General features: G+C 41.6%; 1 protein-coding gene across 1 annotated transcript; it reads left to right on the forward strand.

Moving 5' to 3' along the window:
- The first annotated feature begins 103 nt into the window (after positions 1-103).
- LOC120946972 (calcium homeostasis modulator protein 3-like) lies at positions 104-25690 on the forward strand. The gene is made up of 5 exons (XM_040361855.1): positions 104-307; positions 2814-2854; positions 4446-4728; positions 19360-19615; positions 24839-25690. Exons 3-5 carry the CDS (start codon positions 4451-4453, stop codon positions 25181-25183), a joined length of 879 nt encoding a protein of 292 aa, XP_040217789.1. The 5' UTR covers positions 104-307; positions 2814-2854; positions 4446-4450; the 3' UTR covers positions 25184-25690.
- The last annotated feature ends 177 nt before the right edge of the window (positions 25691-25867 follow it).

Here is a 25867-nt window from a genome sequence, read left to right on the forward strand (position 1 = left end):
GCAAGACGTGCAAATTTTCATTTTTCATAATGGAGCTTTCTTCACCCCAAACAGCATTTTTTGCATTGTTTAATAATGAAACCAGTTATTCCTGTAGACGTTAAGGTGCGACAGCTCAACATCCATAGGTCTTTTTTCTTTACACAGATATCCTAGCACATATTACAATGGAGTAAAAACTATTCTGATCCAAATTTGCATTGAAGAAAATATTCACTCCTCTACAGAATACTAATATTCATGAGTGTGAGAGACAGAAGATCAGATTACCAATGTCTCTTATCATTCGGATTTTTCCGACACTAAGGTATGTTGGATTGATTTTATTAGTCTTACAAATAGAACAACTTTCATACGGTATACCTACAGAAAACTTTCTGGTAATTTAGTGACGTATTTGAAAAAGCAGTGCAATAGCAAATTGGCAAGATGAGTGTATTATCCCTCACCAACCAGTCGCACCAGTCTACATCAGTCAGAACAATGAATGAATAGGTTATTGCGCTGTGCGTGCTGCTTGATCATTTTAAATAAACACAGATGTGTTTACTGTGAAGATTACAGAAGCTGTTTATTTTAGTGATCGCTAAATCACGCAGCAACCAAATCTGATGGTGAATCTCTGTGCAAGTGGAGCCTCATCGTTCCCTCTTCTATAGAGTGGAGGGAAAGGTAAAACAGGCTGTGTGTGGGAAACTGTGGTGCTGGAGCATCAGACCAGTATTGGGGAAAGCTCTGGAAACTCCTACGACCTGTATTAGGACCAGCATATATCTTGCCACCCTTTGTTTTTTGATAGCTATCTGCCCATATATAAGGCAACCTAAGATGAATTTTATCAGTTTAAAATGTGCCTGAAGTCAATGATAAGCACCACATGTACTGTATATAATTGCAGGCACCTTAAGATGCCTGTGAGCCAGGTTAGCGTTTCTACTAAGAACCTCTGGAGCCCCAAATCACAGGGAGTTGTGGTATACCAATTTTAGCCAGCTTTTTGGGTTAAGAGCTAATTGCACATTACTGGTTGGTACTTATTGCTAGAGGCTTGTTATTACGGAGACCTTACCTATTGTCACATTTTAATGCTTCTAAGTACACAAGGGCATTGTTTAGGCTGCTCTGACTAAATGGGTAAGCACTGGATGTACAGTATATGAGTTTTTATCACTTCTAATGGGCAAGAAAAATACATCCACTGAAGTAATCAATGCACCTGACTAAAGCCCTGTACACACGATCGATTTGTCTGATGAAAACGGACCGATGGACCGTTTTCATCGGACAAACCGATCATGTGTGGGCCCCATCAGTTTGTTTTTCATCGGTGGAAAAAAATAGAACATGTTTTAACATTTTCCTATGGATAAAAAAAACGATAGAAAAAAACAATCGTCCGTGTGGAAAATCCACGCTCAGAATCAAGACGACGCATGCTCGGAAGCATTGAACTTCATTTTTCTCAGCACGTTGTAGTGTTTTACGTCACCACGTTGGACACGGTCAGATTTTTGACTGATGGTGTGTAGGCAAGACTGATGAAAGTCAGCTTCATTGGATATCTGATGAAAAAATCCATCGGATTAGATTCCATCAGATATCCGATCGTGTGTACAAGGCTTTACAACACATATATTGAATTACAACTCATTTGCAAAAATGGGTTAAGTTTTTCCCTAAAATGATTTCTTTTAAAGTGTAACTTCAGCCAAAATGTTTTGTTTTACATTTTGAACCGAGGGAGAAGGTTTAGAACCTGTCAGGTTTTAATTTTTGTCAGAGGTTTTGTTGGATATATTTTTGCACAGTACAGCCCTCCCAAATTTATCAAAGGGCATTCATAGCGCACCTTATCCTTTTCCCAATGTTTGCCCTCACCCCTTCCCAGAAATTCCTGGCTGTCATTGTTGAGTGACTGTTGTCAAATATGGAACCTCTGAACAAGGTTTGTAAACTCTGTTCAGAAGCATAACTCAGACACACAATAATTACTGTTGCATTGTGTTCTCTCTGTTTTATGCATGGAAAGGTTAAAGTGGCAAACCTTCATTTTGCTAATGGGGTTAGTTTAAACGAACTCACATGTAACAAAAAAAAAAATATTTTTTGAATGAAAACATTTTCTGATTTAACATATAACTTTTAAAAAATGTAATAAATGGTGTATCTTTTATCTATAGTGATGATATGTTTTATCAAAATATATATATATATATTTTAAATATTTTTGTCCATTGATTGCACAGAAGAGAAGAGAAAAGTATTTTTGCATTATTTATCACCAAAAGAAAGCTTTTTTTTTATTTCCAAAAAAAAAAACAATCTGTATATATTATTTTGTTATTTTAAGTAAAGACAACATTATTAAACAAACAGGCCTATAGCAGAAATTTAGAAATTAATCTGGTTCATAAGGGGTATACAGGTGCGAGAACAGAAGTAGTTAAAAGACAAAATAACAAAACCGGCTTTTACTGCACTATTTACCTTCAATACAGAGATTTTGCTGCAGTACCTTTTTCTGCTACTAGATGTCATCAGTCTATAGCCAGTGTCCTTCCATCCACTTCCTCTCAGCCCAGATCATCCTATCTCTCTCCCTTCCTAACCTATTACTGGTCAGTGAAAGGAGAAGCAGCACAGGCATGCTTCTTGTCAGCACATGAGTTTATTTCGATCCTTGCACTGCTTCTTCATCTCACAGCTAGTTTTTAGGCATTTATACTTACTTGCATTTTAAAAAGATACATTTAATGATCTATTAATGATTACAGAGCTGCATTAAAGTGTTTTTTTTTTTTTTTGCTTTCTAGAGTTCAGCTTTAACTTTTAACCACAGACATCCACAAAACTGGTAACAACGTATTTATCTTCTTAAGCATATTGACTAATGTAGTAAAACAGAAATTGTATAAACATTATGCCGCTTATTTGCTTTCATTTGTAATTGCTAGCCATATAGAATTTTGTTCTACTGAGCACCATTACTCTGTAAGCATTAATGACAAAGCCTTATAATAGCAGCAATTAATCATAAACAAAATAAAAGTCATAACACCACATTTATTCATGGCAGGGTGGTACATTTTCATAAGACAATGAAAACTTTACTACCTGGAGATTAAACGTGAAATATTTGTTGCCTTTTCCACTACTCTGTGCCATGAGCTTACAAAGAAAGCCATAAAATGAAATATCTTGCTATATAAAATGCATTAGAGCTTATTCAGATAGGCGATTAAGCCCATTCTCTATGCAGAGCCACTGGCACATGTGTGTGCATCCTCCTTGGAGATGTGTGCAGGCAACCCATAAAAGTGGATGCACTTGCAGTGGCTGCATGGACACAATCGCATGTCAAAGTCTGACAAACGTGCAGCAGTGGGTGCAAGGACCTGAATGCATATTATCTGTGTTCAGATCCATGTACCTGCTCCTGTTGCACTGCATTTTCAAATGCACGGCGGTGCCACTAAGAGCTAAAGAGCATTTTGCCTTTAGAATTTGCACAAAAGATTTCTAGCTTTCTATGACCCACAAATGTGTAAACTTCACCTTAACCTTGGTGCAGTATGTTGCCGTTATATAAAAATTAAAAATAATTCAGTATTGGAAGAAAGAAAAACAATTATTGAATTGAAAGCATGTAGAAGTAATAATTGTTATGTGATGATCCATAGAGCTATATACACATTTACAATATTTTTCTCTGCTGACTGGAAGAAAAGAATAAGGAACCCCCGTCAATCTGACAGTCGTGTCCTTCATATAAAAAACATGTCTGGTTTGAAGGGTCTGTTCACCTTTTCCAAATAACTGCCTATGCAGATAAGGGGTGTCTGTAGACAAAAACTAGCTGTGCAGCTCTGACTAAAGTTGAATAATGCCCTATAGGCATAGGCAATTTATGTGCCTCATGAAGCCTGACTGGAATACTCCCAGGATGGTGCTAGGATGTCACTTAGTGAGGCCCAGCCATTACTGCTCAGTGCTAACCCCCCCCCCCCCCCCAATCATAGCTCTCCAACAATGAGCTCAGAACTACTGCATCGGGGGAGAATGAGAGCATGTGAGGGGTTTTAATCAGAGAAAAAGCTCACTCCTGTGATGGTGGAGGTGAGCAGTAACAACTAGACCTCACTTAGCGAAGTCCTGGGAGTATTCCAGTCAGGCTTCATGAAGCACGTAAAGGGCATTATTCAACTTTAGTCAGAGCTGCACTGCTTGTTTTTGTCTGCAGACACCCCCTATCTGCATAGACAGTTTTTTGGTAAAGGTGAGATAACCCTTTATTGTCTCTGCTAATATAATTGTTTCACTGCTGATACTCCCGCATGTATTGTATGTCCACCAACCATATTAAGTGTTACCCTTGTATTAAAAAGAACATAGAAATTTATTTTTTGAATCCACTCAACAGTAAAATAACAATCTTCCCTTTCTAGAGCACATGGAGCGAGTCTTAAAGTACTTCAAGTCAGGTACAGAGGCCAAGATGAATGCGGTTTGTGGGCTCATCATCCTAACCAGCATGATCACATACAAGGTGTATGAATTTAAGTGTCCATGCATACCTGGATTTAACAAACCTTACTCCTTGATGGTCTTGCTTGTTCCACCTTTTATATTCTTCTTTGTTGGTGTTATTGTTAGCCAGTACTGTACTATGCTGACTCTGGAATATTCCAGACCTGAAGGCAACCGAGAGAAGAACAAGAAACTTTTAAGGTACAACTACTGAATTTATTTATTTATGCATTATTTGTTTTAAGCAATCCAAGTAAATGTACATTCAAAATATGCATAACCTGTGTTGGTGCACAAACTGTGACTCCTTCCGCAAAGAAATATGAAATGGGAGTTATCTGTATTTCCCTAGCCACTTAAGACCCGGACCATTATGCAGGTTAAAGACCCGAGGTGTTTTTACAATTTGTCACTGTGCTGCTTTAACTGGTAATTGCGCGTATGTTGCAATGTTGTACCCAAACGAAATTTGCGTCCTTTTCTTCCCACAGAGGTCTGCCGCAAGTTCTTTCTAAATCCCGCGTTAACTCTTTGCAGACCTCCACAATGTCTCCTGGGAACAATCACAAAAGCTCCCAGAAGACATTGCGGCATCGACGAAGTGATGGAATACCCGCACACTACCTGATGAATCCATATACAGGAAGCGGCATGTAATATAAAGGATTACTAAGGTTCACCTGCCCCTAACAGTAACTCGAGCTGGGCATCGCCGCTCAGTGAAGAATTGGCTCGGCTGCTCTAGTCCTACAAAGGGAACTGAGTTCCTGCTGTGAAAAAAGTGCAGGAACTCTGTTCCCATGCGTTCCCGCAGGACTTGAGCCCTGCTCCCACTGCTTGTAAAAGCAGTCTAGAGGCTAATTAGCCGCTAGGATTGCTTTTACATGAAAGCTGACTGCTGGCTGAAAAGAATGATACCAAGATGATACCTAAACCCGCAGGCATCATTCTGGTATAACCATTCAAAGTCCAGAAACATACCAGTAAGTTGATGGTCCTTGTTGGACATGCATTGTGATATTTTTTTTCATGCAGTCTGTTGGCTGAACGAAAAAAAGAGATTGATCTGTGGGTATGCCCACCATTAGAATACCTCCCTTCATCCACCCACTTCTAATGATGGGCATACATGCACCATTTATATATGCCGAAGCATTAGGGCATCCTCCTGCATAAAAGTTATGCCGTGTACACACGGTCAATCTTTTCCACGGGCAAGCCTCCGTCGGAATTTTGACCGTATGTACGCGGCATTAGGAGCAAAATCGCTCCTCCGCCCCTGCTGCCCCCATGCTTCGGCATATATGCTCTTTTTTTTAACTGTGGTGGTGAAATCACCTCCTACAGCACTGGAGTCACGGCTTTATGTATCGTGGGAGCAAACGCTGTTACTGTCAAGATAAATAAATCCGTGCCATAGCTGAATGGCGTACCTGAAAACTTGCATACCTGAAAATCAAGCATGATAAAACATAACAACAATATTGCAGAATAGAATACAGTAAAAAAAGAGCAGAACAATAGAGAGAATAGAGAGGGAGAGAACAATAAAACGACAACCATTTTTTTTTTTATTTAATATTTCTTTGTTTATTTTTTACTTTTTTTTAACACTTTTTTTTGTAACTGTAACTGTTCAATCTTTCGGTTCCAGGTTTGGGTCGCTCAAAATGCGATTGGCATCTTGGGAGACCCTGTGTAAGTGTGTCCTAGCCTGTGAAATTCTGTACCCTACGCTAAAACTGCACTAGTGTGTGGAAGTGTTTAAAACATTTCCCAATGCAAAGACCAAGATTGTCAGGACAGTGGGGACAATAATAATGGGTGTCACGCCTATATCCGCGCTTTCTACAGGCACAACATTTTCTTTGGGGGGCTCGATGGGTAGGGGTACTCTCGAGGACATACGGAAAATACCTCTCATGCAGACAGCTTACTGCATTTGGTTGGGAATGGTGAGGTGCAGCACCGCCTGGATCAGGGGTCAAGTCCTGGGGAAAAAAGTGTGGGAACTACCACCCAAGATCCACTCCCCCACCAAAAAAAATAAAAAATTATACGCTCATATGCATAATTACTAAACCGCAAGTTCTTTCTAAATCCCACAATAATTCACGGCAGGCCTCCACAATGTCTCCTGGGAACAATGACAAAAGCTCCCAGGAGACATTGCGGCATCGAGGAACTGACGGAAAACCCGCACACTACCCGATGAATCCATATACAGGAAGCGACTTGTAACATAAAGGATTACTAAAGTTCGCCTGCCCCTGACAGTGACTCGAGCTGGGTATCGCCGCTTAGTGAAGGATCGGCTCGGCTGCTCTAGTCCTGCAAAGGGAACTGCGTTCCTACTGTGAAAAAAGTGCAGGAACTCCATTCCCACGCGTTCCCGCAGGACTTGAGCCCTGGCCTGGATACAGAAGGGCTGTGACGATCTCATCCTGGAATTGAAGGAAGGATCCAGTCTGTCCTGAAGCTCTGTATAGCACATGAGCATTCAGCAAAGCCAATTGAAATAAATATAGAGACACTTTTTTGTACCAGCATCTCGCCTTACGGGAAATTTGATATGGCGCCAACAACTGGTCGTTGAGGTCCACCCCTCCCATATTTTGTTTATATTCGTGGACACAGAGGGGTTTCTCCACAACACCAGCCGTCGTACGAATTTGGACTGTCGTGTCTGCGTGAAGGGAGGTAAGAACGAAAACATTCTTATTGACCCTCCACTTCACAGCGAGCAAATTATTACACCTTGAGCAGGCTCTCTCCCCCAGCCTAAGACGGGATTTTACAAGCCACTGGGGAAAGCCCCGGCCATTAGGTCACATGGTGGCACATCCTCCAATCTGATGATCAAACAAGTGGCATGCACATGTAATAATTGTCCACATACAAATGGTACCCCTTTCCGAATAAAGGTGACACCAAGTCTTACACAATCTTGCCAGCGCTCCCTATGTAATCTGGCCAGTCCTCCGGTTCTACCTGACTATGTTTTCCCTCGTAAACCATAAAGCTTCATGTATAGCCTGTTGCCCTGTCACAAAGCTTATAGAGCTTGACCCCGTATCTGGCACGCTTGCTGGGAAGGTACTGTTTGAAAGACAAGCGGCCAGAAAATTTAATCAGGGACTCATCAACGCAGACAACTTGATGGGGAGTATACAAGGCTGCAAAACGTTCGTTGAAGTGGTTTATGAGGGGCCGAATTTTGTAGAGCCGATCGTATTCAGGGTCGCCACGTGCACAACAAAGTTCATTGTCGTTGAAGTGTATGAACCGCAAGATTACCTCGTATAGTTTCCTGGCCATGGAGGCAGAGAACACGGGCATATGGTCATGTGGACCAATACGTCCGCAATTTCGGAATTTATGTATGCCCATGTTGAGGCAAAGGCCCAAAAAGATCTTAAATTCGGAAACCGTAAGTGGTTTCCATTCTCTGGCAAGGGCGGACTGGGGACAAATGGCGATGAAATGACCAGCATACAAATTAGTCTGGTCCACAATAGATCTTCCGTGAAAAACAGTGAATAAAAACCAAGTGACGTAAAATCAGCTGTTTACACCTGAATACCGGGTTGGCCAGTGAATGGGGGAAATACGGGTGCTGCAGAAGTGGTGGAGACCCAATCAGGATTGGCGAATGCAGCAGGAAGGGCACTATGGGCACGACGGGCCTGTCTTTGTCTTCTTCTTGGTGGCAGCGGGACATTACTTGTGCTTGCCACCTCGCCAGCTTGAACTGCACTTATGGGACTCGCCACGTCACCAAGTGTTACTGCAGTGCTGGATGTATGACCAGGGTGTACTAGGCCGTTGGTGATTGCCAGTTCACCAGAAGGAAGAGCGGCGCTAGTACTGGCTCTCTGCTACATACAAGAGACCTGTGGTTCTTGCACCTCAACAACAGCAGAATGGGGTCGGGTACGCCTGCCCTTAGCAGGGACCTCTTCTTCGTCATCAGAGCTATCTGACATGGAGCCGCTGTCTTCTACGGGATTGTATTCTGAGCCAGAATCTGACAGATGTGTGACCTCCTCTTCACTATCTGTCATGCTCAGAAACTCGTAGGCCTCTTTATTAGTGTACATTCGCTTTGCCATTTTGGGCTCTAAATTAAGTGGTACACTAGTATGGATTCATAGGTAAAAAAGCACTTGACTGTCAGCAAATGTATAAAATGCTACCAAAAAAACTGTTAGCGATTGCAGGGTTCGGGCCTGTCTCTGCGAACGCTGCAGTTATGTGTGTTGTGTTTTGTAAGTGACAGTGATCAATCGATGCTACACTTGGGTGGGCTGGGCTGAGTGGAGGGGCAAAACGCAGGTGCTAGCAGGTATCTGGGCTGATCCCGCTAACAATGCGTTTTTTGGAACCCTAAACTGCTAGGTACGCTAGTATAGATCTGATCAGATGTGTTAGCGTTACTGGCACTAAAAATTGTTATAGGTGTCACTTCAATTGTTATAAGTGTAAATTCAAAAACGTAATCTGCTGCAGTACTGTGTAAACCCTAAAATGGGTTTAAATGTGCATATAAAAGGAAAAAAGTTACTGCGCTGATATAATTATCCAGAGGGTTCAATCTCTGGAAATGTGAACTGATATAGTGCACTATCCACCATATGTGACAAAAAATATATCAGGGACAAAGTGTACCCAATATTCAGTGTAGATAAACTAAATACAAACAATATCTAGAAATGTGTCTCAATACTTTAAACATAAACAAAAGATTTTTGATTAGTGTATCGGCATACACATGAATATGCCATAGTGCTCCTGTGAAGGAAAAAAATGGCTACAATTGCTACTACTAGCCAACTAAATAGTGAAAACAAACAAATATGTATATTGATGAGAACTTACTCAAGAAAGCAAACGATGTGCAATACGCCCACTGCACTGTAAATAGTTCAATGGCAAACAATGCAAAAAAAAAATGAAATTATAAAGATAAAATGGTCAAGAAGCCAATAAAATGTGCAATATGCCAGCTGCACTGAAAATAGTCCAATGACAGACAATCTTGCACTTATACAATAGATTCCATTATGGAAAGAGTTCAATGCTGGTGATGCTGTATACAAAAAAGTGCAACTGTCTCTTCCACCCGACAAAGATGTGCCACCATCACCAATGGTTAAACTCAACACTCACCAGACCCCAGATAATATTAGGCCCCAAAGTGGTGTATTTTCTTTGTCTGTCAGTGGGTGTTGCCTCCTTCTCCCTTTTACAAGATATCCTTAAATCCTCAAAAACAAGGGGCTCATCATGGTGTAGTATATTAAAACTTGTTTATTAAAAAATATAAAAGTTACACTTACAATAAATAGTGCCTCCAACCGGCACTGAGTGTCTTTGGCAGTGTCAACCGTTAAGAGCCGCTGACCAGCATTTAAACAGCGTCCTAGGAGGTGTACATGCCCCGCTTCTCTCCGCATGTGTCGCTACAAGGGATCCTGGTGTGCTAGTATGCTTCCCCCTCCTTGTATGTGTCCAGACAGCCTCTACGCGTTTCGCTATTGCGTCGTCAGGAAAACTGTGGACACTAATTCTTTTGCTGTATTTATACCCCTACACATCACCTGTAAATTAGCTCTGTAGTCACTGGATGCAGGAAGTCCTCTGGCCGCCCATCTTGGCTAATGGTTCCAGGAAGTTCCAGTCCCGCCATTTTGGTTCCTGGATCACTAGTTCCATTACAGTCGTATGCTATTACGACTATTTGTGCCGAGTGTTTATTTGTGTGCCCGGATGATTTTACATATCTAGCGCTATGCGCGCTGCTATCTTCCCTCCCTGTCTGTACGGGCGCTTATCGCCCTGTATGCCATCCACTGGTGTGCACCGCCGCCACCGGAAGTTCGCATGGCGCCATCTTACCCGCGTCACCGGATATGCCTGTGCCGCCATCTTGGTCCCTGGCATAGGGACGTTCTGCATTACTCTGTATGTGTTTTCTATTACTGCTCGTTTCCCCGCCGGAAGTGCGGCGTTCTTCATTTCAACTACTGGCATTATTCCCTGAGTAGCGGTCACCGTTTCTGGTTGACGCTGCCAGGGACACTTTACATGAGAACAAAATCACTTAAAGCGGAGCTCCACCCTAAAGTGGAACTCACGCTGATCAGCACCCGCCCCCCCTCCGGTGTCACATTTGACACCTTTCAGGGGGGAGGGGGGTGCAGATACCTGTCTAAAGACAGGTATTTGCACCCACTTCCGGCCACACGCTACGGGCAAAAGACGGGTTTTTCTGACTTCCCGTCTTTCGCCCGTTGTGTGCTGGGAACACTCGGCTCCCAGCACACAGCGTGTGAGCCAATCGGCGGGCGCAGCGCGACTCGCGCATGCGCCGTAGGGAACCGGGTAGTGAAGCCGGAGCGCTTCACTTCCTGGTTCCCTCACTGAGGATGGCGGGGGGAGCAGCAGAGAGACGAGTGATCGCTCATCCTCTGCTGCGGACGGCGCTGGACTCCAGGACAGGTAAGTGTCCTAATATTAAAAGTCAGCAGCTGCAGTATTTGTACCTGCTGGGTTTTAATATTTTTTTATACTGGCACATCCGCTTTAATGAAAATTTGATCCAAAGCAATATTGTGAATAAAAGCAGGAAGAGATATACAGTTTTAGTTGGCTAGTAGTAGCAATTGTAGCAATTTTTTTCCTTCACAGGAGCACTATGGCATATTGATGTGTATGCCGATACACTAATCAAAAATATTTTGTTTATGTTTAAAGTATTGAGACACATTTCTATATATTGTTTGTATTTAGTTTATCTACACTGAATATTGGGTACACTTTGTCCCTGATATATTTTTTGTCACATATGGTGGATAGTGCACTATATTAGTTCACATTTCCAGAGATTGAACCTCTGGATAATTATATCAGCGCAGTAACTTTTTTCCTTTTATATGCACATTTAAACCCTTTTTAGGGTTTACACAGTACTGCAGCAGATTACGTTTTTGAATTTCTTTTGCGCCGGTGTCACCTATAACAATTTTTATTCACTTAACCACAGCAAGGGCAGCATAGATGGAGGTCTTCTCATTTCTGGCCAGTAGGCGGATGGATATGGGAGATCCATTTGAAAATATTGATGACACAACTACAGTTAATTTGGAACAAGGGTTCAAACAGTTGAAACATGTAATGGATAAACAAATAAGGGTATGGTGGGACATCACAACCCTAGAAAAATACAAACAAGCTCACATAACACCACGTAGGTTAAGGTGGGACTTAAGACCCAACGATGGGTTAACAGAGGAGGGCTTAACCCAAGCCTGGTATAATTTCTTTAATGGATGTGAAAATAAACTATTAGATATTATCATTGATAGAAGAAAGATGAAGCTAAATAAAATTGAAACCACCATTAACAGTCTCAAAGAGAGCATGACCCTGCATATTAGCACTGATGATTACAGCACCAGAGCTAAAAAAATTACAAGATTTCCTGAGTAAATTAGACAATGAAATCAAAAACAAGAAGGTTAAAAAATACCAACGGGACAAGAAGGATTATTTGGCAGGGAAAATATATAGTTGGCAAGAGAATGATATAATACCCAATTCAAACAACACATCACTTAATGAGGAAATGGAAACAACTGAACCGCAGAGTGCAAGCACCTCACAGGGGAAGACTGAAAGCACTAGTGTGAAAAAGAAAGCAGGCACCGCCACAGTTAACAATACTGCACATAAATCCACCCCAAATAAAATACAACAAGGGGGGCCACCACCACCTCAACAACATTATATCAGCGCAGTAACTTTTTTCCTTTTATACGTTACTGGCACTAACCTGATGCTGCCTGGGGTGACGCAGACCCTGACTGACGCTAAAATGTAATTGATATCACCCGCCGGGCGATCAGGGGGGTAAACCTTTATTGGGTTATATACGGCGGGTGCTCTGATGCTATAAAAGGCAAACTAACCAACCAGCGTTACCCGTAAAACTTATACGGTGATCACTGGTGAAAGGTTTAACTCTAGGGGCAATCAGGGGGTTAAAACCTTTATTGGGTAATATATGGGGGAACCTGACGCTATATAAAAACCTGAGGGGGAACCTAAATAACTAAATAACTAACTGGCTAACCAGTGTCACCAGTGACACTTATACGGTGATCACTAGTGAAAGGGTTAACTCTAGGGGCAATCAGGGGGTTAAAACCTTTATTAGATAATATATCGGGGATACTTGATGCTATAAAAACCTGTCGGCGAACCTAAAAAAATAACTGGCTACCTAGCGGCACCAGCGACACTACAGCTATCAGAAAAACGATTACTTAGTGACACTGGCAATAGGGGGTGATAGGGTTAACTGGGGGAGGGGCTATCAAGGGGTTAAACCTTTATTAGGGGGGGGTAGGGGGCTACCCTGGACCTAAAGGGGCCTAAAGCTAACTGCCCTGCAACTTTTTACTGCCACAGATGACACTAAATGCAGTGATAAGTAAATAAATGATCACTGCAATCAGTGACACTGGGGGCTGGGGGGTGATCAGGGGGGTGATCTGGGGGTGGATTGTGTGCCTATGTGTGCTGGTGTCAGTGTAGTGTTTGTGCAACTTACTTGGATGTCTTCTCTCCTCGGCGATCCAGACGAAAAGACCGCCACAGGAGAGATGACATCACTTCCTCCTGCCTGTGTTTACATTACACAGGCAGGGGAAGCATTTCATTCGCCAGGAGCGATCGTGAGGGGGTGGCCAGAACCCAATGGCCGCCCCCTCATCCCAGATCGCTCCTGGACCGAAACGGACGGCGCAGGCACCGGGGGGGTCTGATCGGATCCACCACTCGCAGGAAGGCAGGAACGTACATGTACGCCCATGTGCCCACCCGTGCCATTCTGTCGATGTATATCGTCGTGCGGTGGTCCTTAAGTGGTTAAAGTGTAACCAATCAGGTTAATGCTCTGAGAGACAGCGGTAGCAAAATAAAAAAAGGGTCATCTTTGTGGTTTGGGACGCTACAAACAGCTATCAGGGTGCTCCCAGACCCTAGTAAAAAAAATATTAATTTATCATTCTGGAAAAGAAAGCACTGTATGGTAAAATGTATACAAATGTATGTTTCACAGAGCTTATTACAAACATGATATTAGACTGTTCTGTTTTTGTTTAAAAAAAAAGGATTACATATTTACCAAAGATATCATCTTGAGGATGATTAGCAAAGCCTTGGTAAAAAACTGAACTTACTTTTCTTTGCGGTGCAAAGATTCAGTGCCTTTAATTGGAACTTTACCCTTAACAACTTGATACAAAGAATGTTCTTTAGCAAGTAAAATACAATACACATTAATAATTATGCTACTAAAATTAGTGTGTGCTGTAAATTGCCTCTGGCATTACTCCTGTCTCTTCTTGCTGGAGTCTGCCATTTTGCTGAAGCCCAGGGCCCCTGAACAGCAGTAAATCATGAAGCAGGATTAAAACCATTGATTTAACGGTTTCGAAAAACAGTTACAATCCTGGAATGTTGGGATTGTTAATTGTCACATTTGCTTGTGTCCTCTACAAAAAACTGTCAAAACATCAAATGGCTGGTGTCCTAACTGATCATATGTATATGTAGTTTTACATAAAACCGAAGCAGCTTCCTTGGCTGTAAAGTATAGGAGGGTTTAATTCGGCTTTAAAGCTAAACATTCCCCTCTAGGCGATCTATGTACTTTGCAGGGATTTTAACAAACTTTGTTGCAGATTCCTACCTTTTGTTATTCTGAAAAAATCACTGTTTGTTCCTCTGTGCCCGTATGATAAGTGAGTGAGTCTAATGGGAGTGGTTTCTTAACCACTTCAGCCCCAGAAGTTTTTAACCCCTTTCCTGACCAAAGCACTTTTTACAATTTGGCACTGCGCTACTTTAACTGGTAATTGCGCGGTCATGAAATGCTGTACCCAAATTAAATCTGTGTCCTTTTTTCCCACAAATAGAGCTTTCTTTTGGTGGTATTTGATCACCTCTGCGTTTTTACTTTTTTGCGATATAAACGAAAAAAGGCAGAAAATGTAGAAAAAAAATATATTTTCTACTTATTGTTATAAAAAAAAATACAATAAACTAAATTTTAGTCATACATTTAGGCCAATATGTATTCAGCCGCATGTCTCGGCTAAAAAAAAATTCAATAAGCCTATCTTTATTGGTTTGCGCAAAAGTTATAGGCCCGGATTCAGAAACGATTTACGGTGGCGTATCTCCAGATACACCGCTGTAATTTAAAATGTGCGCCGTCGCATCTTTACGCCGATTCAGAAAGAGAGATACGCCTAAAAACATGGCTTCAGCCGTCCGACGTAACTTGCCTACGCCGGCGTATCGTGGGCGCATAGTTACGCTTGACGCATTCGTGAATGGGGCTGGGTGTAGTTTACGTTCACGTCGAAAGCATTGAGTATTTGCGACGTGATTCTGCACATGCGCACTGGGATACATCCACGGACAGCGCATGCGCCGTTCGTTCGACCCCTCATTTGCACGGGGTCATGGTTCATTTTAATAAAACACGCCCACTGTCAACCTACTTTGAATTATGCAGGCTTACGCCGGCCCATATACGCTACGCCGCCGTAACTTAGGACGCAAGTTGTTTCTGAATACGGTACCTGCCTCTCTAAGTTACGGCGCCGTAGTGTATATGAGATACGCTACGCCCGCCCAAACTTACGCGATTGTTTCTGAATCCAGGCCATAGCGTCTACATTTTCTGGAATTTATGACTGCCTATCTCATTTCTTGAGGTGCTAAAGCAGGGCAATACAAACCACCCCAAATGACCCCATTTTGTAAAGTAGACACCCCAAGGAATTTGCTGAGAGGCACATTGAATATTTTATTTTTTGCCACAAGTTTCGGGAAAATGACAATACATTTATTTTTATTTTTTACAAAATTGTCACTAAATTATATATTGCTCACACATGCCATGGGCATATGTGAAATTACACCCCAAAATACATTCTGCTGCTTCTCCTGAGTATGGGGATACAACATGTGTGATGCCGCATACACACGATCAAAAAAACGAAGTTTTTCGGTATGTAGAAGAAACTACGTTTTTCCAACTTCATCATTAAAACGACATTGCCCACACACGGACGTTTTAAAAAAAATGCTCTAGCAAAGCTCGGTGACGTACAACACGTACGACAGCACTATAAAGGGGAAGTTTCATGCGGATGACGCCACCCTTTGGGCTGCTTTATCTGAATTCCTGTTAGTAAAAGACGATTTGCGATTTTCTGTCTGTTACAGCATGATGAATGTGCTTACTCCATTACGAATGGTAGTTTTACCAGAACGAGCGCTCCCGTCTCATAACTTGCTTCTGAGCATGCGCAGGTTTTTAACGTCGTTTTAGCCCTCACACGATCATTTTTTACAACCCGAAAAACGACATAGTTTAAAACGTTGTTAAAAAATGCAGCATGTTCGGGAAAAAAATTTGTCGTTTTTCAGAACCCGAAAAATTATGTGAAGCCCACACACGATCATTTTAAATGACATTTTTTAAAAACAACGTTTTTTTCATGCCGAAAAATGATCGTGTGTACACGGCATGAGAACTGTATGCCCATTTTTAGAAGTGGATGGATACAGGGCGGTATTCTAATGGTGAGCATACCCACTGATCAATATATATATATATATATATATATATATATATATATATGCCCAACAAGGACTAGCAATGTACTGGTATGTTGCTGGACTTTGAGTGGTTATACCAGAATGATACCTGCAGGTTTAGGTATCATCTTGGTATCGTTCTTTTCAGCCAACGGTCAGCTTTCATGTAAAAGCAATCCTAGCGGCTAGTTAGCCTGTTCTCAGTGTGCCGCACAGCACGGGGGTCAGCACAGGCACAGTCAGTGAAGAAGCCTGGGAAACTGCGTCCACAGTTTACTGTGTAAACAGTCATGAATAGCTGTAGCCACCAAGGGCCTGTCAGTGCACTGTGCAGCCTTGGCAGCTTCCGCTATCCGCACACAGCTATCAATCCCAGGTTCAGGCATCAGTAGATTCTTTCTGCTGGGATTTCCAGCGTGGATAAATGCCCATGTGAATGCAGCCTTATTGTACTGTATGCATCTCTGTTTGTCCCTAGCTACTCACTTTGTCTTAACCACATAAATTAAACAATTAGATGGATCCCTTAAGACTGCTGTAATTCAGGTTGCAGCAAATAACCCAGTAGTTAATCATGAGATGAAACTTTGATGAGACATTTCTGTTTTCTGTATTGCAAATGTAGCTGTCTTCATACACCAAAGGAATTTCACATCAATGATGCTGACTAGTGTTTGATAAGAAGTATTATAATAAGGAACAAAGCCTGATACAGAACAGAACGTGCATATCCATTACAGATGCATTTCATACACACATAGAAAAGGCAGTAGCATTGTAATTTATAAAATGAGCCTGGTGTACATGCTGTTTAAACAGGTACCAATTTGCAGCTGTGCATACAAACAAAACTTCAAAGGAAACTCGTCTTGAAAATTTAAAGAAATAAGTAGTACATTGTATTTCATTGATTGAAGTTTTTTTTTTTTTTTTTTTGCAAAGCTCTTATTCTACTCATGTTCACTACGCTATTCTAAGCTTATAAATCAAAATATGAAACTATGAGGACTACCAAAAGATGGGTGGGTTGAAATAATTGCAAAGAAATGTTTTTATTTATAATATTATGAATAGCACAGATATATACAATAAAGGGTGCCTGGCAATATCATATCTATTCCTATTGGTATGAAAAAAATCTGTACTTAAAATGTTCATACCAACATCAAACTGTACTATAGCCCACCTATGGATAACTTTGCCATTATTTTTAAATTTTTATTGCTACAGCTTTTGTAAACAAACCCTGCAACATCTCATCTAAGGGCTCTTTCACACGGAGCGGATCCGTATTGATCCGTCCTGTGTGTGTCCGTCTGCTCAGCTGGGATCATCCGTAAATCCCCGCTGAGCTGTCGGCGGACAGGGCGGTCCCCGCACACTGTGCAGAGACCGCCCTGTCTTTCCTCCGCTCTCCCCTATGGGGAATCGGATGAATACGGACCGTGTGTCCGTATTCATCCGATCCGTGCCGCCAGACGGAAGAAAAATAGGGTTTTCTTCTGTCTGAAAAAGCGGATCTTTGCGGAGGCGGATCTTTACGGACGTTAGCGGATGCTCATCCGCTAACGTCCACAATCCCATAGGGATGCATTGTGAGTCCGTAAACGGACTTGTAACAAACGGACCGTTCGTCCGCCCGTGTGAAAGGGCCCTAATTCTTCATCCCTCACTGCTTAATCTAAAGAGTTAAATCCAGACAGTTTGCACTTAAAGGGCCTAATCCTCAAAAGGGATACGCCGGCGTATCTACTGATACGCCGTCGTATCCCTGTTTCTATCTATGGAACTGATCCACAGAATCAGTTTCACATAGATAGGCAGAAGATCCGACATGTGTAAGGGACTTACACTGTCGGATCTTAGGATGCAGTACCGCAGCCGCCGCTGGGGGCATTTCTCGTCGAAATCCAGCGTCGGGTATGCAAATTAGCACTTACGGAGATCCACGAAGCTTTTACGCTTCGTTTTTTCTCCGTAAGTATTAGTTTGCCGTCGCAAAATTAGGGCTGCTTTTTCAAGGCCTAAACTGTTTACACCTTGTAAAAGTAGACCCTTCTATCCCGCGTCGCTGTCATTTTTTTAAAAAAAATTCAAAATTTCCCGCGCATGCGCAGTACGTCCAGCGCGGGAGCGCGCCAAATTTAAATGGGACTCGCCCCATTAAATTAGGAACGCCTTGCGCCGGACGGATTTAAGTTACACCGCTCAAAATTTCTAGGTAAGTGCTTTGTGGATCGGGCACTTAGGTAGAGATTTTGCGGCGGTGTAACTTAAATCCGAATATTTAAGTTACACCCGCTCGTTGTGGATCAGGCCCAAAGTGTATGGAAACAAAAAAATTATATTTTGTAGCTTACCAGCTATAAAATATGACAGCTTTATTATTTGTTTTCTTTTTTCAGGCCTCTTCCTCTTTTTTTTTATTAAACCTGGTGATCCTACCGTCCATGTAGTTGCCCACTCCATTAATTTGTTCAGATTTTCTTGCAAGGTTTCTACATCCTGCAGAGAAGTTATTGCCCTGCTTAGCTTAGTGTCGTCCGCAAATACAGAGATTGAACTGTTTACCTCATCCTCCAGGTCGTTTATGAACAAATTAAACAAGATTGGTCCGAGCACAGAACCCTGGGGGACCCCACTTCCCACCCCTGACCATTCAGAGTATTCCCCATTTTTTACCACCCTCTGAACTCGCCCTTGTAGACAGTTTTCAATCCATGTACTCACCCTATGGTCTATGCCAACGGACCATACTTTGTACAGTAAAGGTTTTTGGGGAACTGTGTCAAATGCTTTTGCAAAATCCAGATGCACCACTTTTATGGGCCTTCCTTTATCTAGATGGCAGCTCACCTCCTCATAGAAGGTTAATAAATTGGTTTGGCGAGAATGATTCTTCATGAATCCATGCTGATTACTGCTAATGATACCGTTTTCATTACTAAAATCTTGTATACCCTAAGTGCACCCTAAGAGAAAATAGTTCCAGTTTACATACACTTTAGAATGTTCTCCTAAAGAATGTTCATACATTGGGGGTAACCAAGATGCATAATGACTCAATTAATATTTCTACCAACTTGGGCAGGGTTGCCTTTAGGGTAGTCAGGAAAAACTTAAGATCATAACCTAATCTATTTTCTGTTGCAGGCAAATGTTTACAGCAATGATTGCCAGGGCTTTGGCAGCACCAGTCCTGTGGATTTTAGTTTGCTTACTGGATGGAAAAACATTAGTGTGTGCATTCAGTGAAACAATGGATCCAGAACAGTTTGGAGGCTTTGCTGACCTTGTCGAGTATGACACAGCATTCCTACTGGCCATAGTACCTTGTAAATCCTTTGGGCTGCTTCATACATCCTCTACCAGAAAGGCAATATCGAGGTTCCTTAAATTCTTATCACAGGTAACAATTTAATGCCATAAAGATGTAAGTATTGAAGGCCCATAGTTGGAGGTATACATTTCTGACAAAAAACAAAGCTTCCGAGCTAAAATTGCAGGTTGCCTGCCTGATACTCTGGCTTCAATGCTATGAATAACTAACCACCAGATAAGGACTTTTCACTTTACTAGGCTAGGAGTCATGACTGCAGATTGCCTCGCTCTTGGGGAGTGCCAAGGAGTGTTGGGGGAAAAGTGATGTTAAGGGCTGAAGACTTCTTCCAGTTTACTAGATATTACAGGAAACTTAATACTCATAGTGAGGAATTTCACAATAGAAATTGGAGGCTGTGCAACTGTAAGAAAAGTAAATTAGTCTTTTGGTCCACCCTTACTAGCTCCACCCCATGGATGGTTTAGGGCGAAAAGTATTGGGGAATTATTATTTTATAGGGTTTATATAGCTCCAATGTTAGGGTAAACAGTACAGGTGCAATATAATGTAATACAGGAGGAATCATAGGGCACTGCTCATTAGAGCTTACGATCTAGAAGAGAGGGTCAAATGATACAACATTTTATAACTGTGGGGGGTGAGCTGATGAAGAAAGTACAGTTGTTAGGTGGAGGCAATATAGGCTTCTCTGAAGAGAAAAATGTTCAGGGATCGCCTAATAGTGGATAGAGTTGGAGATAGTCAGACATATTGGGGTAGGGAATTCCAAAGGATGGGAGAGGCTCAAAAGAAGTCCTGGAGGCAAGCATGGGAGAAGGTGACGAGGGAGCTAGAGAGCAGGAAGTCTTGGAAGGAACGAAGAGGACGATTTGGTTATTTTGAGGCTAGATTAGTGATGCAGCTGAGGGCCAAGTTGTAGATGGTTTGGAAGTTATTTTTAGTATCTTGAATTTAATTAGTTGGGTGAGTAGCAGTCAATGGGGGATTGGCAGAGAGGGGTAGCAGATGCTGAACGATTTGTAAGGTGGATAAGTCTGGCAACAGCATTCATGATGGACTAAGTAAGTAACCTATTTAAAGTTAGGCTAATGAGGAGAGAGTTGCAGTATTCAAGGCGAGATGTAACCAGGGAGTGAATTAGGAACTTTGTGGTTTCATTGTTTAGGAAGGGAGATGTTGCAGAGGTTGAGGCAGCAAGCTTCAGAGTCCAGGACAACACCTAGCACCCTGGCATGTGTGCATGGGTTGATGGTTGTGCCATTGCTCTTGACAGAGAAGGGGCAAGAAATATTATTGATTGATTTTGGACGGGTTGAGTTTGAGACTTGTGTTGTGACTTCCGAACTGATATGTCTGTTAATAAAATAGTGATGTGTGAGGAGACTATTGGAGTAAGCTGGTCACGCTACGTACATCATTTCCGGCCCTGCTGTTTGTTGGTTCCTGTGAGGTGGAACACACGCCACAGACAGAGTGCGGTGGGAGGCGGTGGGAGCACGGCAGATCCCCAGACTACCGATTAGAGCCAGCAGCCCCAGTGCCGGGATAGGCACTTTTAAATGTGAGTAGCCATTTGGCTAAGTTTTATCTTTGCTCATTTTTTAATAAACAAAATTATGCTATGGATGTTTCCATTGTTATTTCATATCCGGCCGAGACCTTTAAGGAGGAAGTCGCCTAATATCTCTATTTCAGCCTATGTGAACAGGCAATATCCTGCATTAGCTCTCATTTACTCTCTTTTGGGGTAAAGGAGTCCATGTGCTCTGGTAAGCAGATTACTTATCCAGTCACTTTGGGTGTTTATTCAAGTTTGGTGAAGGATCACTTCTCTATCAGTATATCACAGCAAGCACAGAATGGACGTTTGGTGTTTTATGGACTTTGATTTATTATCATAATATTTGTTTGTGCTTAAGATTGGGACTGAATATTATTTGCACTAATTGATATGTCACTATTTTTTAATCATATGTTGTTTGATAATGTTTTGTGCACATTTGTTTATTTGATAAGGATTAGTGACTTCAGGAGTGCAGTCCTATGATTTTCATTGTTATTTTTATTAATTATTAGCGCCCCCTATCTTTTACTCATATCACTAGAAGCATTCACTCTTTGAGGGGAGCAGCTTAGTTTATTTACTACTATATATTTATTCACTTGGCGCAGAGTTTGCACCCGTTATCAAGCTGAGGGATTATAGTAGAAAAAAAGGTGTTTTGTCTACTACTAATGTCTTCAGTATTTTTGCTAAGATTTTACTAACATTGTTAAACCATAACGTAGGTCTATAATTATGAAAGTTCAACCTATTTTTGCCAGGATTAGGGACAATAGAAATATAGCCAACAATGAAGCCAGAGTACTGAATCGGTTGTTCTTCCCTTAGTGCATTAACTATACTTTACATCCTAGGTGCGGAGCTCATAAGGAAGCTGGCTCATTAGAGTACAGAGCTTGGGGGCCATCTGGTCCTTGGGTTTTAGCTAGTTTCAAGGATCTGATAGAGGCCAGGACCTCTTCCACAGTTACACAAGCAATGAAGAGGGTCGCTGCTTCTGTCTGCATTAGAGGAAGTTGCAGGTCTTGGAACATATGCTCAATTTCCAAAGACTGGAAAGTATGGGGTTTGGTTTATAGGTCCTTTAGATTGGATTAGAATCAGCTGAATTCCTGACCTTTTATTACTCTAGTTTTACAATGATTAATGGTATTGCTCATAGGATATGCCAAAAATGGTCATGTAGTTTCTGCAAGTTAAACGTTTGTTACACACTATAAAGCTAACAGACCTTTGGCATGCTACAATCTCCTGACCACAAAAAACATGAAAGGTAAATTATGGTTTTGGTTGTAGTCTTCTGTTATAGCAAATTTGAGCACTATGTATTACTGTATCAGGTATATCAGCCTTATGACAGCACAAAATATATATACATATATATATATATATATATATATATATATATATATATATATATATATATATATATATATATATATATATATATATATATATATATATATATGTATATATAATTTTTTATTGGTTTGAATAGGACAGGGTGTGATCACCCATTGGAGCAACTGTACCTCTGATATTGATCTCAAGCATCTTTGCCACATCTCTGATTGACTATGTTTGGCTCTTCAGCCTCTACTGATTATACTTAGTCTCTTAAGCCTATTTTACACCATCACAATAGTAATTTTAGATTACAGTTCGATTAAAATTGCAGTCTATAAGCCAACAGAAGCTCACGCTCTAATAAGTGAGGAATTTGGACTCCGTGCACACAATAAGCTAAAAAAAATGCCAGATAAATGCTGGATGAAAAATGCTGATAATGGCAACAGTCATTCATACTTTTTTTTTTTTATGTCACAATGTAGAGTAAAAGATTTCCTATCATCTGTGCCCAGTCTTGCCACACATAGTTAATCCAGCTCTGGGCAATCCTCTTTTATTGTTCAGTGAAATAAAACAGACTTACAGAGAAAAACCTTAGTCCGTTCCGCCCCCTTGCTGTGAGTGACAGGTTATTTACATATCTCATGCACTAGCCTGGAGACAGGCATTATTTTTTAATTCCCACCCCCACTCCTTTTCTGAAGTCATGTGGTTACGTTTCTGGATTTTGATTGGATGTTGGTGATCATAGCAGAATTTAGTGTAGGAATACACAGGAAAAATGCATGTTGACAAGGGGAGTGTAGAGAAGGGCAGGGAGTCTACTGACATCACGACTTCACCAACCGAGCTCCAGACAACAGATCCACCCACAGAATCTGCAGTTTTTCAGTTCTTATAACAGACAGAGGGGAAACATTTGACAGGTAAGGATACATGCAGGAGGCATATATATCCTAAGGCCTCGTACACACGACAGAGTTTCTCGGCAGAATTCACCGAGAAACTCGGTCAAACCCGGATTCTGCCGAGAAACTCTGTCGTCTGTACACTTTTGGCCCGATGGAGCCGCCGAGGAACTCGTCGAGAAAATAGAGAACATGTTCTCTATTTTCTCGTTGTTCTATGGGAGAAGGCGTCCCGCCGAGCTCCTCGGCGGCTTCATCCCTGAACTCACCGAGGAACTCGACGTGTTTGGCACGTCGAGTTCCTCGGCCGTGTGTACGGGGCCTTATAGATCAGCACTATGGCAGCAGTTTAGAAAGGATGAGAGTGGGTTTACATCCACTTTAATCTCTTGCAGCACCAAGTCACTTTCCTGTTCCTTCAGTTGTAGGAGGTGACCATAGAGGAAAAACCTCATTATTTCACTGCCGCAACCTTCATTTTCCAGTTACAGGTTGCAGTAGGTCTTGGATCAGGCTTAACGGCAATGTGCTCTACAGAGAGACTCAGGCCCGAGCTGTTGTCTAGTACTGATACCTGTATCAAAAAATAACTACAAGTCATTTGATAGGTAAAACAGCTCACAAATATATATTTCAATTGTGTATTTGGGAATATGCCTGGAGTTCAGCTTTTATTACATGTAATGTAGATAACATAAGGGAAGCAAAAGGAGGAGAGAGAAGCGCCAAGCCAATCCTTTAAACATCATCGAGCTGATGAAGAAGGCAAGGCCGTGCCTTCGAAACGCGTTCTGAATAGCCAGACAGCGTGTGGGCAGCTCCTTAGTTTGGAGGCCTGGACCACTCCCACCCAAAGACACACAGCCGACATCTCCATGAGGCTTATTGAGGCTCCAGCTAACACACAGCGCTCATAGATCCCTCAATAGAGACTTTCCGGCGGCCCTCCTGTGCTCCTGTGACACTGCATGTAGAAGTTCCCACCCGCTCTAGCACTCTGCAAGTGCTCCAACATTTTTCATGCAAATTTTTAGTGTTGTTTTATACTTATATACTGAATAAATTCCTAAGCTGTTTAAAGGATTGGCTTGGCGCCTCTCTCTCCTCCATTTGCTTTCCTTTTGTTCACAGTGATTGGGTTCCCCAGCCCTTGCCTGAAGCAGCCTTGCTCCCTTTACAGCCTCCATTTAGAGACTTTTTTAGAGACTAATTTTTAGGGGGTTCATCCCCCAGAACTTTCAATCCACTCACCATTTACATGGTTGCACCTTCATGTATCAGCATGCAGATGCATGCCTTTTCATTTACATTTTTAACTTTAATCTTTTTCATAAAATGGTTTTAGCGCTGAACATTATACCAATATTGTGTATGTGTTTCCTCCTAATGTCAATGTAGATAACATCAGTATGTTAGTGGGCATTGATAAATCTTGTTCACTAAGTTTATTTTTCCTTTCTTCCTAAGGCGATTGGTTATATCACAATACTGGTTTTTATCGTACTTGCGGCTGTTGCACGCTTTGTGGGCCCAATGTTAAACCCAGCTGCATCTCTGCAACTTCGCTACTGGTCCAGGTACACAGACATGGAGGAGAAATGCTTTGAGGAAATGTGTATAGAACACAACCACAAGGTTGCAGAGAGAAACATAAAGGGTTACTTTGAAAAGGGGAATGACCGAGAAGAGCGATACGAGGCTTACACAGAATTGGCTGAAGCTCCAGTAGAGACACTAATTTATGTGGATAAGTGGTACCACAGTCGCCCATCTATTCTTGGGGCAGAACCTCCAGATCATCATTATGAATAAAGTCTAAAGTCGTTAAAAGATATTAGTAAATAGAATTTTGCAGAAACTGAATGCACATGGGTAAACTGAATCACTTTATAACAGGGTTGTCCAACCTTTTGACCTTCCTGGGCCACACATAAAATACACTAGCAATAAAGATAGCTGATGAGCAGGAAAAGTCGGGCAGATAACAAGTTAACAATCACTGATATAGATAATGTACCTATCTTAATATTAAAACTTAATTTTTTGTAATATTTTTTATTATAAAAGTAAGAGGGCAACCTAAAATTAGTGCAATATTTGACACTGTTTTTGATAAACTAACACATCTATATCTGATTCAATGGATGTAGTAGCAATTCTCAAGGTGCTCATCATGTGCTTCATCCTTGAAAATAGTTGCTTACAAATATAGGTGCTGCTAAAAACGAATGACATGAATAAGGCGTGATTGTGAAATGTGGGATTTTGTTGCATTGGAAAGACTTATAAAAGTCCAGTAAAAAAACACTGTACAAATTGTATTTGTCTGCATTTGTTTGCCAAGTGTAAATATATTTTCTACAAAAAAATCCTCCCCCAAAAAAATCTAAATTTTTAAAGTAAGTTTAAGATTTGGTGTTGGGTCGCATTCATAGCTGTCTTGGGCTGCAGGTTGGACATCCTTGCTCTATAACAATGTTCAGGGTCAGTGGAAAT

Source organism: Rana temporaria, chromosome 8 (genome assembly GCF_905171775.1).
Source record: "Rana temporaria chromosome 8, aRanTem1.1, whole genome shotgun sequence".
NCBI classification, from domain to species: Eukaryota; Metazoa; Chordata; class Amphibia; order Anura; family Ranidae; genus Rana; species Rana temporaria.